The sequence below is a fragment of the Trachinotus anak genome, unplaced genomic scaffold, assembly GCF_046630095.1.
Source record: "Trachinotus anak isolate AG129_WGS33_773 ecotype Australia unplaced genomic scaffold, CSIRO_AGI_Tana_v1 ptg000028l, whole genome shotgun sequence".
NCBI classification, from domain to species: Eukaryota; Metazoa; Chordata; class Actinopteri; order Carangiformes; family Carangidae; genus Trachinotus; species Trachinotus anak.
The window spans coordinates 18,299,929-18,319,673 of NW_027273879.1; the positions used below are offsets into that span (position 1 = coordinate 18,299,929).

The window sequence follows — 19,745 nt, forward strand, 5'->3', positions numbered from 1 at the left end:
GCTGCACGGTCGGTAGGTCGGTGTGGTGTGCGGTGGTAGCTTTGGTTTAGTTGTCCGGGAAACCCGCCATGTACGAGCAGCTGGCTAAAACGCTTCGCTGAGGAGAGACGCCTGTGTCTGCGGTTTCATGCCTGAACCCGGCTCGCCTAGCAGATAGCATAGCTACACAGACGACAAGCTAGCCGGCCGAGAGACTTCAAAGGACGGACGAGCACCAAACGTTAGCCACGGGTGAACTTCACAGTCAGACCACCGTTAGCTAAAAATCCGACATGACCCAACAAGCTGCTGCTCTGCAGACCTACAACAATGAACTTGTCAAATGTAAGTCACTTGTTTTTCTCGTAGAGGCTCATTTGATGGAGTAGTCGCCATTGAAAAATAGTGGTTATTGACTGGAGGTGATGGTTTTGACGGCGGGGCGGGCACAAGTCAATATCCTGAATGTTTTCCGCTTAAACCACAAAAATAAAATACTTCGTCGACTGAACAGGAATGATTTCCTCTTCTAGATTTCGTTTGTAAAGTTAACTTTTGCGGCTCCAGGAGTACTACATTTCTAGTACCTTCTAAACAGGGTAACAGGGGTATTCCGCACTTCTTGCTTTGCCTGTTCCAGTTTTTGACCTAGCTAACCCTTTGACCAGCAAACAGGATAGTGCTGTGCAATCTGATTAACCCACACAGATTATGCAGTCTATCACCTGGAAATCAGCCTTTAGCTCTCTGCAGACCACACAGTGCAACAGATTACTATCAGATATCATTGCAGAATACCTGCAGTAGTTTTTCTTATTTCTCTGTAACCAATGTATAGGACTTTGTCCCCCCTAAACTATTAAATGCACAAGTGTTTTGGTTTCTGATATACATTAACACCATTAACACTTGTCACCTGTCTGATGCTGGTTAAATTGTGTCTAATCTTAGTCTTTAGTTACAAGTTTACAATGATTAAAAAATAAAACAAAACAAAAAAAAGTGAAAAAAAACCCAAAACATAATTTGAAAAAGCTTGACATTTGAAAAGCTGGAACTAGATAGTATTTGTCATTTTGATTGATAACTTAAAACATTTTGTCAATGATCGAAATTGTTGTTGATTCACTTTCTGTTACAGACTTACTGAGGCATGAGACTAAAATGATTTAAAATGTGCATCAATAGTTTTTTTTAATATAACAGCCTTGTCTGGTGTATGTCTCCTGTCTCCCTCAGGTATCGAGGACCTTTGCTCCAAGCGGGATGAGCTGAACCGTCAGATCAAGCAGGAGGAAGAGGAGAAGGAACGACTGCAGCATGACATCCGTGTCCTCTCGGAGAAGCTGAGCAGAGTCAACGAAAGCCTGGCACAGAGACTCGCTGCCCGAGCCACCTTCGACCGCACCATCGCTGAGACTGAGGCTGCATACACCAAGGTGTGTGTCTTAAATATTATTTAAACTATCAGCAACATTTTGGTATCAGTTTAGTTAACTGTTTTTGGCAACTTTTTTATGTTTTGTTTTGTTTTAATAGATGACAATAGGTAAGGTTTTTTTCAAGTGTCTGAGGAATATGGGAAAGGGTGCTCTTTGCATAAATATTGAGTCTAAGTCATTTCAGATCTTTAAATCTTATGAATTTTCTCATCCATACACCTTCTGTGTGTTTGTATTTGGCTGATAAAGAGTGGAAAATATATATTATTGCTAAATCACATCCATTATATGTTGAAATAAATGGTTTAAAGCTTGACGTGAGCAAAGGAGTATGGAGTATAATGTCAGTAGTTCAGGTTACCTGGTCAGTCAATTACAGGTTATTCTGCTGCAGAGCATGAAACGATGATGACGTGAGGAAACTATCAAGAACGACTTTAAACATTTTATCATCTTTGCTATAGATCGAGTGTAAAGAAAGTTACAGATTTCAGATTTAAATAAATAAAAAAAAAACAGCAGAAAGTTCAGTGGGTTGCAGCAAATAATTCCTCACAAACATCATATCAGTCCGTCAATGTTGTATAAGTTAGGAATGAACAGTTTTGGAGGTTTGGCAGAAATTCATTTGAAAACACTGCTCTGCTTCCGGTGATGGCAACATGCTAGGCTGCCTAATGTAATGTTGTTACCTGGTTGTTATTAGCGAGCATGCTGGTAGGAATTGGTATTAGCAGTTTATGTTGTAGACAGAGGTGTATTTCTGGGGAAGCTATTTTGGTGAGTAATAGAGCTGCTTAGTCTGTTAATAAGTTAGTCAATCGACAGAAAAATAATTGGCAAAATAATTGCAAATTGAATATTTTTTAAATTTTTGACTGTTGGTTGCATAAAACAAGACAAGTGAAGATATGACGTTGGACTCTGAGAAACTAGAATGGACTTTCTCACTATTCTCTGACATCTTTAGACTAACTGATTGAGAAAATAATAAGCAGATGATTTGATAATGAAAATAATTGTTGGTGAAAGCCCTAGTGGGTTGTGCAGAAAGCTGGCAGTGCTGGCAAGATGTTGGTTAGCTTAGTATATTAGTTAGCTCAGCGATGTTATCTTAGCCAGGGTGTTAGGCAGATAGTTTAGCCATGAGGGACAGTGGTGAGTGTGTAGCTGCAGGTAAAGAGGAGGACGGTTCCTGGAGGCTGCAGCACACAGGTGACCCTTGTGGGACCCTTTGTGCAGTGTTTTGTCCGACCAGGATGCTGACCTGATGACCCTGTAGACTCGCCTCTGCTCTTACTCTCACACGCAGCTTCATACTGACACCATTTTAGTTTTTCTTAAGTCATACAGGTCAAAGGATGTGATGTAAAAACTAGTGGAGCCAGATAAACAGTGATGGTGGTTGCACATGGTGTATTATCAAGGCAGCTGGCAGCCAAGCCAATGTAGGTTAGCCTAAGCAGATACATTACAGATAAAAGACCCGATTAAGCTGTCGAGTACCTGACAGGTTAAAGGTTTGTTTAGTCAGGGTGAGAGAGTGACGTCAGAGGGCTGAGCAGATTTATGATAGAGGACTAATAACCACTAATAAACATAACTTAGTATGAAGCTTCTGTAGGAAACTCAGCCAACACTTGGAACATTTCATCATGTGTATTGTCAACAGGCTGATGAACCGACTCTGCCGCCTTTTGGTAAACCATTATTTGTTCTTGGTGAGCTGTACTTCAGTGGTTCTTCTGGAGCAGTTTCATATCACACAGACACACCCCACTTACTGATGCTGAACTCCCTGAGCACGCTCACTAATCACTGCAAACACACTCCTAAGCCGCTCTTATTAAAAAACAACAAGGCAGTCAGCAGTGCCTGCATCCCTTTTAAATTACTTAGCTGTACGTCAGCCGTGTAATGTTTTTACTTATGCTCTTAAGTATCTATACAGTATATTAAATATGATTTGTTTTTTGTTTTTTTTTTTTGTTCCTCCTATAGATCCTGGAGAGTTCCCAGTCTCTTCTCAGCGTCCTGAAGCAGGAGGCAGGAAACCTCAGTAAAGCCACAGAGCCCCGGAGGAAGGAGCACTAATGGCAGTGAAAGGTCACTGGTTTGACCACAGCAGCTCACTTGACTCTGCACTTTTTATGCAGTTTATACTCCACCCTGGACTATTTATAATATATGTGACTGAACTGATATAAATTCTTTATTCCAATAAATGTGTTTCTTATCACTCCCACGACTTTGTTTTAAACAGGCATCAGTGCAGATTTTCAACACGTGCTTTTACTTTGTGGATGCAGATTCCCTGTGTTTACCAGGATCACAATGACACACACACAGTATCAATGTTTGTTCAAGTCTTCTATTTATTGAGCTTTCATTTATACAAGTATGACATCACTTTTTTTTTTTTTTTATTTGCCCAAATCATTGACGATAACTTTACAGTAAGCACATCTGCTGCAATGTAGATTTACAGACGAGGGGAAAAGTAAAGGGGGAACATGATGGAGCTTCTACTACAGAGTCGCTACGGTGTGACCAACACAAGCTGCTCACTTTGCAACAAGAGGAGACAGACGGGAAAACAGTGCAGTGAGAGGATGTGTCTCTATGAGCCGGTAATGGCCATCAGAAAAGTTCTTGCTGGTGTCAATTAAGACGGTTAGTGAAGTTTCCCACAATTCATTCTGCCTCTTTTGTCCTTCAGTTCACAGAAAGACAGAGGAAAAAGATTCCCACAAAGAGTTGATGTCCTCTTTGTGGTTGTGTTTGTAGAAGGCAGCAGTTACCACCGATGGGTCATGTGACCACAGCTCCACAGCAGGTCCAAGTGCGGCCTTCTATGGACCAAATTAAACAAAGAGCACTAATGCATTTGGAAGTTTTAACACCATCACTACATATCGTGTAATTCACATTTCTGCTGGAATATTTTCAAATACATGCTGTACAGGTTTGTGTTGTTTCTACTTTTTCAAGCAGCCATTGGTTTCCATCAATTTTTTCATGGTACGAAAAGTAATTAGACTCTTGACACTTTTTCTAAAAAAAATATCACAGTGAACATCAAGCCTGTAAATATATTTATCAGTTACAGTTACCCCACATTATGGAAAAGTGGTTTTAAGTGCAGATTATTTTTTAAAAGTCTGCACTGCATTTGAAGTCTGGGCACTGAACCTTAATACTGAGACTGAATTGTGCTTTAGTGCTCAGATTCTTGATCTTAATAACTTAATTTTTGATTTGATAGTTTCTGATTTAACCTTAAATTTAACAACTGTGAAACTGTTGTTCGGCTGCTTGTGCTTAGAAACATTCAGTCTTAGTTTAGCCTCTTGTTTCATGAAAAATGTTTTTTGGAAAAAAAAATGCTTGGAGAAAAATAACATTTAAGGTGTTTTTAGTGTGGATTTCTTTTTTTCACCCAGCCCTGCTGCTTAATGATTCAACCACAATGTCACCTGAAGTTTCTTGCGGTTTGCTATGATGATCTACACGAATCAGTCAAGTTTCAAATATACACTCAGAGAGTGTAGTAGATTTTCATACCACTGAAATGAAGTGGAATCTAATGGAACACCTGGAATGGTTCAAAAATACATTCAAACTTCTAAAACACAGTATCATGGTTTGCAGATAGTGCTGTAAAATGTATGCATTTCAAATCAGATGAACTGGCCAATAACAGTGGTGATGAAGGATTTTACAGGGATTTTTGAGGTAACTCTAGGTCAAACACGAAGCATGGACCTGTGTGGATGTGGACTACTGTTGGTGGTCACAGCGGCAAGGCCGACAATCATAAGACTTCAGATGCAAGGCTGCGGCAAAGAGTACAAAATGGACATGACATGGCATTCATGGGCAGTGCATTCATCGTGTACAATTGAAGAGTTCTATTCCAAAATGCTACTCATTCATTTTGATGAAAAACACAGACACACACAGTCAGTGGTTGTGTAATAGCAGGTGTCAATAGTGGCTATTGTTTCGTAACCAAACTTCTTCAACTACACTTCTTGTTCTTGAAGTGCACATTCCCTCTGTCGCCGACTCTGCTCCTTCTCATGAGGTGCAAAACAAAGCTAAAAGCATGGCAGTGCAAAAGACACTCAACATCCAAGACTCCAGACGAAACACGTGAAACACATGATTCCTAAATCCAACGGACAAAGACAAAACACAAAATCTCATCTCCTAACAGCAAAATCCAACCTACATCCAATTGGAGGAAAAAAAAAAAGTAAGAAATAAAAATTCATATTTAAGAAAATATGGTGGAAACTGTACAACAATACTGGCCGTAGAGTTGATCCTAGGAGTGTAAATAACAAATGTGAGGCCATTACAGCAACACTTTAATCAGTTGGCATTATGAGTTTTAAAAACAAATCATCTGGAAACTTGGTGCATCCTTGTATATAAAAAATCTTAATAAAAAAAAATCATTACATATTCTTTCAAGCACACACAATCTCACATTCACTCACACAAACATGCCATATTATGTATGAATCATAACCACTGTTGCCTTCATTACTTCTATGGACCAGCTCCTTTCTCTGTGGAATGTCAAAGTACATGAGGTCCGACTGGGAAAAAAAAAAAAAAGTCCGGTGGGGCTGTTTGGACCCGTCCGGTTCCTTCCATACCAGCACAGGTTTCTTTACAAAACGTTTTTTTGTACATGAACAGGTCTCAGACATGCAAACTTCAACTTGAAGCAGGAATAAATACACAAGAAGCCAGAGGAAAGGTGTCCGGAGGTCGGACAGCTTTCGATAAATGTGACACAGATAACCTTGATAGGAGGATATACGGAAACATTCAACAGTATGATGTTTTGTTTGTCACCAGCAATACGGACATACAGACATTATTGGCCAAGGTCACTTTTTCAAGCATTTGATCAGGGATCAGAGTTGCTACTGACTGACAGATCTTCCCCGGGGTGCATATGTTTCCTCCCTCGTCACAAAGAGGGGGAGTGTGTTGAAGTTTGCTTGCCGTTAAGACTCTTCTACCGAATGTCCAGCAGCTTCAATACAGCATAGTTTGCCATAAAACATACAAAACTAAAAGGCATACAGAAGCTTTACAGTAAAAGAACCAACGGAGGTGCTGGTTGAAATCAAAACATGCAGGTACAAAAACAAAGACAAAAAAAAAAAACTACAATTGTGGCACCCTTTAACCATTTTTTTTGTTTTTGTGTATTTGAGTCTGCCGTTGATCTACTGTACGCAAGCGGACTGATCCTCCAGGTCCTACATTTCTGGAGAACATCCTAATGACATGTTTCCATGCTAACACTGAACTCTGTCACCGTGGCGATAACTTACACATGGGCACTGGCGGCTTCCTAGTTCTTTTAGGGAGTTTGGGTTTGCTCGCTTTAAACTCCTTTGCTTGCCAGCATCGCCCAGAAAAACCTGAAGCAAACGTTGATGCGGACTTGGAAGCGGGAGAGAAACGAAGCCTAGTGGACTCCTCCCAGAGTCTGGAGAGGAAGACGGACGTCTCTCCAGATTTTCACAATCGATTTGACTCTGTCAGATATCTTGTTAAGTGAGGACGAGGGAGGAGGGAGGCTGACAGATCAACTGTGCGGGGTCAGAGGGGAAAGACAGTCCAGCTGCTTTTGGATTTTGTTGCGTCAGGTCAAAAAAGAAGGTGAGAATGAAACCCCAGCCACCTGGTAAAAAGCTGTGCTGCTCTGATATGCAGTTGATAACGTGGCATGTTGGTGGTACCGTGGCAGGAAATCAGCCAAAAAAGACAAAAAAAAAAAACAGTTTCTCCTTTCTGCTCTGGAAGATGTGCTTCGAGATGGCTGGAGTGTAGAGCTGGAGGCAGGTCAGGCCCAGGTGAGACGCACTTCCTCTGGGCTCCGGCCGCAGTCTGGTCCCACTGGTGTGATGCTGTAAAGCTACTGTACAGCTGATTGGTCCGACTGATCAGAAGTAAAGAGCGGGCTCGCTGCTGTAGTCCGACAGGGAGGAGCTGTCTGCCGGTGTGAGCTGAGGAGAAAAGGCACAAAACATTTCAAATCCAGGAACTCGGCAACACGACAGCTGATGTCATTATGAAGCGACATCTTCTTTTGGGGCAGTACACTTGTGTTTTAAGTCCTCTGGCATTGACTTGTATGAAAAAGCTGTGTGGTTTAATCACTGTATACTCAACTTGTTTCCACCTGAAGTGCACAGATTTTTCTGTCTTTTTTGTTTTGATTAATAAAATTAATTATATTAATTAAATATTTAAATTTGAGTATTAGAAAAAAAAAAATCACCTTCTGCAGCTAAAATAGGACCATTGGTACGGCTTCTGTCCTGTTGTCTGTATGTGTTTAAGGAGGAATCTTTAATTTCTTTTATTTTCCATGTTTCAGTTTCAAATTCTTTTCATGCTAATTTGCACTGAAAATAAAAATGTGTTTTCTACTCAGCAAAACATTTCTCCAAGAACCTACTGCACCAAGAAAAGACTTTTTTAAAGTATATAATGTCACATTATAACGTAAACACATAATCTAAGGAAAAAAGGTCCCAGTGATACAAAAATCAAAACACAACATTGGACTAAGCTGATCATTGGATTAGTCGATTAACATCTGACGGCTTAATCGACAACAATTGCCAAACATTCTCTGGTTCAAATGTGAGGATTTGAAACTTTCCTCCGTTTCACATCATTGTAAACTGAAGGTCTTTGGGTTGTGGGCTGTTGACGAGACAGAAGAAAAAGCTCTCGGAAAATGTGATGGACATTTTTAACTATTTGTGACATTTTATAGACTAAGGGATTCCTTGATTAACTGGAGCAGAATAGATCTATCAATAATGAGAACAAGGATGTTTTCCTGGTCTTTGTATAAACAGCAAGTAAACACCTATACGTTCACTGAGGATTTTGTGGATGTAAATCACATTGATGTAGTACAAGAATTATAATTGGAGGCTTTGACTGTAATTTTAACCATTTCAGGTCTTGAATTTAGAAGCCGTGATTTCAGACATCCTTAAGCATTTCAAAAACAGACTGTCCTGGTCTGGACGTCTGTACTGCACATATATAAAAATTTAAAAAAAAATCCAAAATGTGAAAGTTAAATGAAGTACACGCTGGGAGATCGTGCAAACTCCACAGAGTGATGAGTGTAAATTTAAAGTGGGACCTTGGTGAGAGGCAGCAACACCTGACACTCGACTGCACTGTGTAAACGGCGTCTCTCTCACCATAACTTCCTCTGTCATCGGTGTCTGTTGGGAAGACGCGGCGTCTTCCTGGTGAACACTGTCGTCATGTTTGTGCTCCTGCCAGGCGCTGAAGTCCACAGAGTGCTTGGGAATGTAGCTGGAAAGGTCTGACAATAAAACACACACACACACACACACACACACACACACACACACACACAAAATAAAAACATCATACAGGATGTTATCTACATGGGTGATTCACCATTATTTCATTTTCATCTCCTGCATTTTTAATCATCAGGCTTTCAAATGTGTTTGCAGCCACATAAGAAGATAAGTGAGCTGATGCACTGACACCATCAAGTCCACCTTTTCTCAAATGTAGTGCACAGTTTGTCCAGTAGGGGTCTCGGTTATCACACTTTTCCACTGGGTTGCACTTGCAGCATAGAACAAGGCTGGTGGAGCCAGAGAAGAAGCAATGACCTGATCAGTAGTTTAGCAACTTTCTCTCCTTCAAATCGATCACGTCTCCCTTTCTATTATTTTTCTCATTTTCAGCTCAGCCTTTTCTACTGCAGCAAATACACACGACTCCTTTACTTTCTTTAACAAATTCTCCAGACATTCATTTTCGCGACCTCTCATTCCATTTAGTAAATATATTCTTTTATACACGTTATCTGTCAGAAACCAGACAGCCACACAGAGGAAAACCAGCTGTTTTTTCTGTGAGTGTGAAAGAGGAACCACGGCTGAAATGAGATGGAGGGCACAAAAAGACATTTAAACTACCATAAAACAAGACCCAAAAACGAAATCAACTCAACGCCTCTTTTTCTCGGCCTCAGTTTATATGTTCAAGGCTTCACGAGGCCGGTGGTTAGAGCAAAGCGTCCATTTGTAAACTGATGGGAAATTAAACACAGTCAGACAATCAGCTCTCCCTTATCCCTGCTCCCATCTTCCAAAGAGATATTAGCCCCATATACACTGTAAGACAATACACACCAAGACAAATTCAAAGCAGCTGCTTTTGCCTGGCTAATCTTTTTATTTGGTCATCAACAGTGCATCATGGGAAAGTGCTGACACATAGAGTGAAAAGTCGATTTTCACTTCCTTTATCGCCCCAAATGAACTGGAGGATTTCAGGATGTCATCTTTCCAGTCACACTTTTTTAGACATCATGTATTTGCTGTCGATTCTTCTGTGTACTAACATGTTGGTTCTTGTTTATGAAATTGTACCACTGCATAAATGTGTCGTCCGCTCCTCTGCTAATGCTTCTATGTTGTTATGCATTTTGTTTTATTGAACCTGTGCGCCTTAAAAGTAACTTCCACGCTGTGTTGATGTAAGTGCTACATAAATCCACTGTCTGACATGATTTGTATCCATTTCCATCCGATGAGGAAAGCTCATGGAGTATCCTCTGAAGAGCAGGAATGTAAATTTAACAACCATACTGCCAGAAATTGACACTACATGTCAAAATTTTGAGCTAACTGGTTATTTTTTTTTTTTCTTAAGAGGAAAGTAAATGGAGTACCCAAAATGTGAGGATTCATCTCCTGGGGACAATGAATATTAATAGTGATGTTAACATTCACTTTCAAAGACTTTGTTGTGGGCCAGTTAGAGATTTGGAACTTGTTGGTGCACCACATGAAAGGTCAGAGGTCAGCAGGAATCATCTGGGGACCGCGAATATCGACAGGAAATTTCAATGCAATGTGGCGAACAGCTGTCGAGAAACAATCCTCTGGATCGAAGTGCTGGGCAGAAGTCGGTGACATTTGTAGGTCCGCCAGCAGGATGAAAAGTGGACCTCTAACCCTCACGTTCACCACAAACTCATTAACTCAGCCGTGCTTCTCCCCTCCATCACTTGCTCCTTTCATGCCGTCTCACCGTTGCTGTTGGCCGTGTGTGTGGGCGAGCTGCTGAAACTGGGTCGAGGGATGTGGATGCGTCCCACCATGCTTGGCTGTTCGTCGGGCATCTTCCCGTCCTGTTTCTCCTCCTCGTCCTCCTCCCCGCTGTCCCACACGCTGCTCTCTGACGGATACTCGTATGTGCTCTGGAGGCTCGACTCATTGAACGAGATTTTGAGCTGGAAAAGAGAAAGACACATTTTTTTTGACATGTTATCAAACTGCTTTGATTCAGCAATAATGTTCTTTTTTTTTTTGCTGTCCTGAAAAAATGTTTTTCCTAATTAATAAGAAATAAGAGAAACAACAAACAGAACAAATAGTACCAGTGGGTAAATGACATCATTTGTTCCCTTGACGCTGTAAATACATGGCGACACTGATTTCCCCGGGCTCCATACTTTATTTTCACTTCGCTGGCACCGTGATAAGGAGAACACCACCGGTCCACAGCCAAATGACAACGAATATTGGCTGTGGTTGGGAAACTTGGGCAGGTGCCTGTTCATGTTTTGGAGGGAATATTATATTTATAAAAATCTAGCTGGCAACAAAGAAAAGGAGACAATTAGCCACAGTCGATTCCTGATGCTGTTTATTTACACTGGGCTGGCTCAAACATTTTTGGGGCCCAGTGCAGGATTTGACCCAAAAAACTGCACAAACCATGTCCTCAAATCCCCAGATTTGGTGCAGTGACCCCAAAAGCCACATGATGACACCTGAGCAGACTGATGTGGACCATGAGATGCACCTGAAAACCTGAGAAAGCTCGTAACTGAATCTCAAGTTAATTATTTTTGTTAATTTTCATGATAAACCCAAACCAGTTATTTTATTAAATCCCCAAACTTCTTATATATTGACCAATGAATCCAGTAAATCCCACATCCTCATGTTCTGGGATTTAGAGGCACTGTAATAAAAAATGCTTAAATGATGCACATCATTTCATTGTCACAGAAGAATGAGTGAAGAATGCTTTGCAAGCTTGAGTTCACATTTTCCATTTGCTTGTAAGTGGGAGGCTCTGAGCAGCCATTCATAGCCTCTGTAGGCCAGCTCTTTCTTTACAAGCCAGATTTGTTTACTAAGAAAACAAACTTCCTGCTGTTGGCTGTTTACTTGCTGAATTGGCTGCTAAAGTGGCCAAACTTTACAGCCACCAGCCAAGATTTCAGCGCGTCACATATCTTCTCATTTGGAGGCTCAGATCTGAGCAAAATACTGACATCACTCTGGATTTTGAGACGGCTGCATTTTATGAGGAGGGTAAACATTAACAGGGTTTTATTTCTTTATTGCTGTGGAATTACACCTTCTATACTGATCCTCATGTGTCTCGGGCCTATGCTCACAAGGCAGTAATGCCACTTTAGCTCAACATGAATCAACCACCTCATAACTTATTCAACACAGCTTTTAATTGTGATTCTCCTGGAGAGCCAGCTGCAGTTTGTTTAGACCTGTCAGTGGCTGCGTGCACTGTACTTGGTGTGTCCTCTAAGTGGGACAGGTGGCATCCTTGCAGGATCTCGAGGGCCTGTGATTGATCGTTTCAGAGCGTTTGCTCTGAGACATGTCTGCTTGGCATCGCTTCAGTGGTCTGCAAACACGGATCCGCGGGGTGAGACGGGCTCTTGCACTTTGCTGCACCGTGTAATCCAACGTGAAAAGCAAAGGCGCAGCCAGAGACCTCGGTGGTTTTAGCTGTCAGAGCGCGCAGTGTCTGACAGTTATTCTCAAGGGACACATCTCACACCTTTAAGCAGATGTGACAGTTAATGCTACAACAAAGTTTGTACACGTTTTTTTGTAATTTTTCAGTTGCTGTTAACTTTTCTCGACCACCTTTGAAAACAAAACCTTATTTTTCCGTCAGTCTGTTTCTGTGATTTCTTTTTGTGCAGTCTGCAGTTCTCTTCAGGCACTCACAAACCTAAGGGTTACAGTTCTGAGATGACAGAAGGTCATACATGCTTTCTAATAACTTACTATCCGTGTACTCTGGCCACACATAGGCACTGCAAACTCAAAAAATGTTTATTTCTAACTCTCTGGTTGCCATGGAGATGAAAGCCCATACACACTCATACAACAGCAGGTCTGTCCGTGTCTTCCCCGAGGCTGTCAGCTGACTGTTCTTAACATACTGTACCTGGCTCCATCTACTCTGTAGGCCGTGATCTAAATCTGCCCTAATCTCCATCACAAGGCGACAAGCCAGGAACACCACCTCTGACTCAAGACCATTCAGGGTTCACAAACACGCAGGGTTCAAATTTCACGTTTATTCCACATCCTTTATGACTTCTTTATCATTCATCTCTGTGATTCTATTGAGGGCAGTGATGTCGGACAGGTAGTTTTTTGCAGCTTAAAATGTGAAGTATGTCAGTGAGCCTGCATGTCACAATGGGTGGAACCACATTTTTCTTATTAGTATCTTGATTTTATGTCCCTTTCCTGAACTTAATAACATGGAAATTAAACTGTTTTGTCCCTCATTGTTGAGGTAACGACTGGCATGTTGCCTACTTATAAATAAAACAACAATTTCTGGTATTTAAGGCATAAAGTGTATTAAAAGGTTTTATAAATGTTTTAAAAAGTTTGATTGGACTGTCATTTATTATTCATTATGGACATCTAGAAAAAATCTACTGAATCAAGTGTGACTCCTCTAAAGAGATGGAAGACACAACACAACATTATATATAGTGTATTTCTATTTAATCCAAAAAGAAAGGTGGAGTAAACCTGGTCGGTGGTTTGGTTCGAAGTGCCTCTGCTGACCGTTCCATCAGTGTATGACTTTGCATGTGGGTGTATGAATGTGAATGTGACAAGTATTGCAAAGCACTTTAAGCGGTTGAGAAGACTAGAAGTGCCATATAAGTTCAGTCCATTGACCATCTAAACAGGTTCTGAAAACAGATTCTCTACAATGGCAGACTAAAGGCTTTGAGGCTGAAGACAATAGTATATTGATTCAGAACAAGGTCCACAGATATAAAACTAGGGTTGTCCTACAGTTAGGAAACAGAGTCTGTACATTAGAGACTAATGGTCCATAGAGCTGACATACAAGGGTTTATAGATTCTGGTCAACTGATCACAGACGAGAGTCTAAAGATTACGGACAAGGATCACTGGATTCAAATTGAGAGTTTGTAGACTGAGCACAAGATTCTTGAATTTGAGGGTCCAGGACAAGGGTCTAGAAATTATGGACAGCCATCTGTAGATTCTGAAAGACACACTGACATATTAGAGACAGGGGTCAAAAAAAATTTGAATGAAGATCTACAGATTCAGGATGGTAAACAGATTATGATAAAGGATATTACAAATGAGAGCATATAGATTAAAAGCAAAGGTGTATAGACTGGTGGTGTCTACAGATTCAGGGTGAGGATCTAGATTCCAGACGAGGGTTTATAGATTTGGGCTGAGAGTCCAAGCATTCAAGATGATAGTCTGGCCTGTCATTGAGGACACTGGCCTATAAATAAAGGTTAAGGGTCTACAGATTTAAGACAAGGGCCTACAGAATCAGAATCAGGATATGGATCTATAGCTTAAGGATGAGGGTCTGTACATGAAAGACGAGGGTCCATAGATTCCAAATGAAGGTCAATAGAATAAAGACAATCTGTAGTCTGGAAATCCAAGAGTCTTGGGTTTCCAGACTACAGATTAAAACAAGGAGGTGAGGTGAGTCTATAGATTCCAGAAGAGGTCTAGATTCAAGTTAAGGCAGAAGTAAGATTATGGATGATGACCTATACACTCTGGACGAGGGCCTATAGATTAAAGATAACAGTCTATGGACTCAGGACTAGGGTTCTTTGGTTCAGGACTATAGATTGAGACACTATAAATTAAGGACAAGGGTGCACAGAATACAGACAAAGGACCCATAGATTCAGTGTCTATAGATTCAGAACGACAGTCTACTGGACACCACCTTCAGTAAATTACACATTTCTCTCTAAACCAGTCTGAGGTTTGAACTAAATTCAGATGAGCAGCTCCTCTACTGAATGTTTACGATCATGGTTTGATGATTTAACTGCCTAATAAAAAGTAGATTAAAATAATTTCACCTATTGAGATAATGATATCAGTAAGGAGGCTGTATTGTTCCGCTTCCTCATTGTTATTCTTGTCAGGTGGCAGTGTGGAGGGCCAGGGATCACAGATCAGTCTATAAACCCTGTCAACTTAACATAGAGCCTTTACAGCTGTGGTGTCTCAAGCAGTCACCCATTAATCGAATATTAAGCACTGTAATATCTAGTCTGTTTTTTGGGGTTTTACCTACAATCTCACAAGGTTCAGCTACATCAAGTTTATTAAGGTTTCAATTAAAATGTAAAATTGAGAGAGAAATTCAGGGATAAAGGTTTTTTTCTTTGAGAGGATTAGAAATGTATTTAGATGTTGAGACAAAAAGGGTGAAATATTGAGATACAAGGGTGAGTAACACTCCTGACCTTTCATTACTCACCAAACTGCAAGTGATTCTGTTTCAACCCTCACCTCACGTTTCAGTCCCCGGATTTTCAATAAAACATCACTTTTCTCTACTTTTTGTCTTCTGACAACCAGGAAAAAGACATTAGTATTCAGCCATAGTAACAACACAACCCACAATACACACAAAATCCTGTGTATAGATACAGACTCTAGCACTGTGTTACCGTCTTTAAAAGAGCGCTCTGTCCCAGACATCGCCTATTTTTAGTCCCACGACTTCCTTTTTTAGTTCCTGTGTTAAATCTTACACCACAAAAAGCGTTTCCTTGCTAACCTGGCATCCTGTCCTGAAGGAAGTCTCTGGATGCTAAACTCAAGTCTATCAATAAATCAGGCTTAGCTGCTGGGTCCACTTCCCCTTTCACTGTCTTTCACTTTTAGCACTCTTCTCATGCCACACTCTTGTTAGATGGGACTCCTCTGCTGTGCCTTAGTTGCTGACCTCTCTCTGACTTCATATTTTAGCTGTTGATCCAACTTGGAGAAAGAGGAGCAACAATACTGGGAGCAACTGAGCTGTGATCTTTATCTGCGATGTACCTCTCCCTGCTGCTGCTGCTCATGTTTGAGCCTTGGCTGTGGGTCTTTTTCATCTTGATGAGTTGAAAAGACTGCGCATCATGAAGGCAGAAGTGATTTGTCTTCTATCCTCAGGCTATGGGACGGGCCAACAGGGGCCCAATTCAGGCCAACAGGGGCCCGATTCGGGCCTGCTGTCCTTCTCATTCACCACAGGCAGCTCAGACACGACGCTGTGGCACTGACTGACTAATTATTCTGGTTTTGGTTCATGATCATCAAAGACTGACTATATATCGCAGTGTGTGTGTGTGTGTGTGTGTGTGTGTGTGTGTTTGTGTGTTTTAGAAGCCGATGCTCTATGGATAAAAGAGGCGACTTGATTGAAACGCATTTTTTTTCTGTGTTTCTGATTCTGTTGTTTTTGTGGAAACTCTGTTGCCATTTTACCCCATTTCTTTCTCTACCTTTCAAATTAAAATGTGTATGAAACGGGTTAAAAGAAAGGGAGAAACTAAGGAAATGGGAGGGAAGATTTGAAAAAAAAAAAAAGAGAGAAAAAGGGAAAAAAAAAATTATTGCGAAACACAAACAACACACACTAATGCAGATTTTTTTTGCCTGCTTTGAAAAAAAAGGGGAGTTTTGAAGCTGAATAGAAAATGAGAGCGACTTGTCAGGACTGTCTGCAGAGCTGAGAGCTGCTGCAGCAGCTTGGACACATCAGACAGGGGAAGACAATGCGCTGAGTAAATAAATGTTTCTGCTGAAATTTATTCCACAAGTTCCTCTCACATCATTTTTTCTTTTTTGTTTTAAGTTGTTTGCGTGGTGTTGTGCACGAGGCACAAAGGGACATGGGGAGGACAGACAAAAGAAGAAGTGAGTGAGAGGAGGAAGAGAGATGAGATTATGTCTTCATGAATGTGCCTTGGCCAATCGGCAAGATGGGAGCAGTGCCAGGAATTTTTTCCAGGCCACCCAGCATGGCCTGTCCTCGTTTGGTGAAAAGTGCTTCCTGCTGAATGGACACACACGCACACACATGAAAGCTGAAAGCTGTTACAGTGAAGCTACAGCACAATGGTGCAGTTCTTGCTAACAACTGTGGGTGTAGCAGCATGTGAGCGTTTGTGTTTACATGCTGTGCGTCTGACTGGGCGTGCATGTCTTTAGTATGCCTTTCTATATTTATCTGAGTATCACCAGGTGCCATTGGGCGCGGTGTGCTACTGGCACACCTGCGTCTGATGCCTGTGGTGCATGGGAAAACCTAAATTAAATCAAATTATCTGCCAAAAACACCGCACCAAATGCGGGAATGTAAGGTCCTCGAGCAGGACTACAGTTGTGTAGGAGCCTGACCAGGTGCCTGATTAGAGCTAATCTGCAGCCAGGTAGATAATATTAGAACAGCACCACAATGAACCCGGCTGAGGAGTTTAGCTGCAGCTGCATTAGCGACTGAAGAGAAGGATAATAAAGCCGACATGTACTCAAACAGAGCTTGTGGTGTACCTCTGCACCGTGCTGGCAAATTAAGATAACTCGTGTGAAGTAGAGGATCCCATATGGAGAGAAAATTCACATCACATTTCAAAAGTCTGCTCTTTCTTCTATTCATTTTTTTTTTATTGTGTCCCAGATTTAAGATTTAATAAAAACAGAACAACAGCTGTACCAGTAAAAGCCTGAAAATCACTCCAACACAACGTCAATACAATTCAGTTTCTGAAGTTTTAACCATGACGGTCTTTATAGTGGCTACGTATTTGACAAGAAGGAGCTCCAATTAAAGCAGGGACACCACTTCTGGAAAAGAGAGAGATTACTGTTGAAATCCTATCCATCCGTAACAATTATATAAATGAATTATATAAACAACATATTGGTGCAATGAGGCAACAGCTACAGTAACTATAAGTATGATAACCTGTGCTTTCATTACAGATACTGTAATGATTAGATTAGACTGGATACTCCGCTGTGCAGACAATAATGCTACAACTCTAAACATTAGAAATAAATCATTAGCTTGTGGTAGTTGGTGCAGCACAGAGATCACACCTGAAAGCACATTATTTACAGTAATTATGAGTAATTTGCTGACAGCCAACAGCAGCCCGCTGTAGAGATGAGATGCACCTCAGCAGCAGATTTCCTTCAGTGAGCCTACAACACCGACGGTAAACAAGATAAGTCGTTGGGCGCAGGGATTCAATCCTGCAACATCCACCTCCACCCTCAAATACAAAACCTGTAGGCGATCAGTGACCTGACATACTTCAATAAAAGGTCAGTGCCCACCAGAGCTAAATCTACAGCACACCTACAGTACACCCCTGTAGCTGTGATGTGTGCCAGAGATTCGGGTCGAAAACGAACACGCTCCCGTGTGGGTGTTGTCAGCTCTCTCATCACACATGAGGTTGAATCAGTTCAGTGTTTAAGTGGAAACTGTTCAAGTGATACAACCATCAATGAGCAAGTGTCACAGCACAGATACAACCGAGAAAACTCTCCACTTGTGTGTGTTGTTGGTGCTCGCAGCGCGGGCTGGTGGTGTGGGCAGCAAGCACTGCCAAATGCGTGTTTACACTCCCATGTCTCAAGATTGTGTGAGTCACGGCTATAATAGTACGCTCTTTGTAGCCATGTGTGAGTGCGAGCGTGTGTTCAAGTCTCCCTGTGCTGGGTTGGGTTGTCTGACTGAGAACAAATGGATGGGAGAGGAGACGCATTTCCTAAATGTGTTTGTCTCAGCAACAGATCCGCCTGAGATCAGTGCAGCTGTTTTCATATCTGAACACTGTTGTTGGTAAGAATGACCTGGCACAGACTAATATGACTGCACACGCTGTATATGTAAGGCGAGACTGGCAGGGTGGAGATCGAAACCTATCAGCAAGCTTCCTTACACACACACACGCTGTCATTGTGTGAGAGTTAAATACATAAAAGCTCACTTCTGGACTCTCGTATGAAAGTATGGACGGTCGGGCGTGTCTGAAAAGCAACAATCAGGAGGACAAAGGACAGGATTCTGCACACTGGCTCAGGATCACCGGTATTTCTTGTGGGAGAATCTATGTAGATAATGTTTTTCCATTTTTTTTATTTATATCTTCAATTTCTTAAATTTTTGGGAGTAAAATCATGGTTAGATTAAATAATGGCTGATCTTTTGAAGGATACTTGATAATTCTTTTAAGGGGTACGTTGGATATCCCTGGTTTTCAGGGGTGAATATGTGGACCATTATGCTGAAAAAGTTCATCAATGGCTTCATCAGACACTGTCTACAGTCACAAAATCCAACGCATTGGCGTGTCTCACTCTGATCATTACGTCAGTAGGAAATGAGTGGCTGTACAGTCAATTGGATTTCATGATGTGACGCGGCTGTTGTTTCACCGAACTTTGGGTCAAAGATGAGTCAGTGATCGACACAGTTTCGAGGCAGCGTATGGTGAAAGTGGCACATAGCAATAGAGAGTGGATGGTGTGCACATTCAGGACAGAAGCAGCATGACGAAGGTGTTGGAAATGTTGCAACAATAAAAAGTTTTTTGGGGGCAATGCTGAGAGTGTTTTCTGGTGATTTGTGCAACACTGATATGGTGTAAAAGGGTTGAAAGAGTCAAGGGCCCTTCCCACATAGCCTGGTAAATACGGTCTGATTTACGTAAGCTAACAAACAAGCAAGGCAAGACGGTATTATTGCAAAAACTCGCTAACTGACAAACCCCAATCATACTTTTCTGAATTAAAGGTAGGTGCTGACATTTGGGGAAATACATATTTGCTCCTGCAGAAATAAGATAAGAGGACAGTATCAGTTTTATTTGTAAGGTCTAGTCCAGGTGTATGTAGCCTAGCTTACAGCGAAGATGGGAAAACAGCTAGCTTCTGTCAAAAGAGGGAAAATCCACAGTCCAAAAGCACTGAAACTGTGCATCTTGTTACCTGGGAAGCTCGTTAGCCACTAAAACACCCAAACTCACCCGGGTTTGTTCAGAATTGGGTTGTTGGCCAATGAACAGCTCCGGTGTGTAAGCTAACTGCGCGGTAAACTATCGCATCTCATTTTCTATGTCTACATTTA

The 19,745-nt window shown here is 41.4% G+C and overlaps 2 protein-coding genes across 2 annotated transcripts in view; one reads left to right on the forward strand and one right to left on the reverse strand.

The window, feature by feature from the left end:
* Positions 1–4,389, forward strand: ssna1 (Sjogren syndrome nuclear autoantigen 1). Its single transcript, XM_071467026.1, has 3 exons — positions 1–324; positions 1,219–1,418; positions 3,423–4,389. Exons 1-3 carry the CDS (start codon positions 273–275, stop codon positions 3,513–3,515), a joined length of 345 nt encoding a protein of 114 aa, XP_071323127.1. The 5' UTR covers positions 1–272; the 3' UTR covers positions 3,516–4,389.
* The window catches only part of tprn (taperin), a 26,568-nt gene continuing 10,601 nt past the window's right edge, over positions 3,779–19,745 (reverse strand). Inside the window, exons 2-4 of the mRNA XM_071467017.1 lie at positions 10,557–10,758; positions 8,678–8,805; positions 3,779–7,456 (exon numbers count right to left, since the gene is read on the reverse strand). Coding sequence (XP_071323118.1) covers positions 7,394–7,456; positions 8,678–8,805; positions 10,557–10,758 — 393 coding nt within the window. The 3' untranslated portion in view covers positions 3,779–7,393. The remainder of the gene's footprint in view (positions 7,457–8,677; positions 8,806–10,556; positions 10,759–19,745) is intronic.

Coding starts and splice junctions, on each gene's coding strand:
- ssna1 (XM_071467026.1), top strand. CDS start 273: ATGACCCAACAAGCTGCTGCTCTGCAGACCTACAACAATGAACTTGTC. Junction 325..1,218: donor CAACAATGAACTTGTCAAAT/GTAAGTCACTTG, acceptor TGTCTCCCTCAG/GTATCGAGGACCTTTGCTCC. Junction 1,419..3,422: donor CTGAGGCTGCATACACCAAG/GTGTGTGTCTTA, acceptor TTCCTCCTATAG/ATCCTGGAGAGTTCCCAGTC.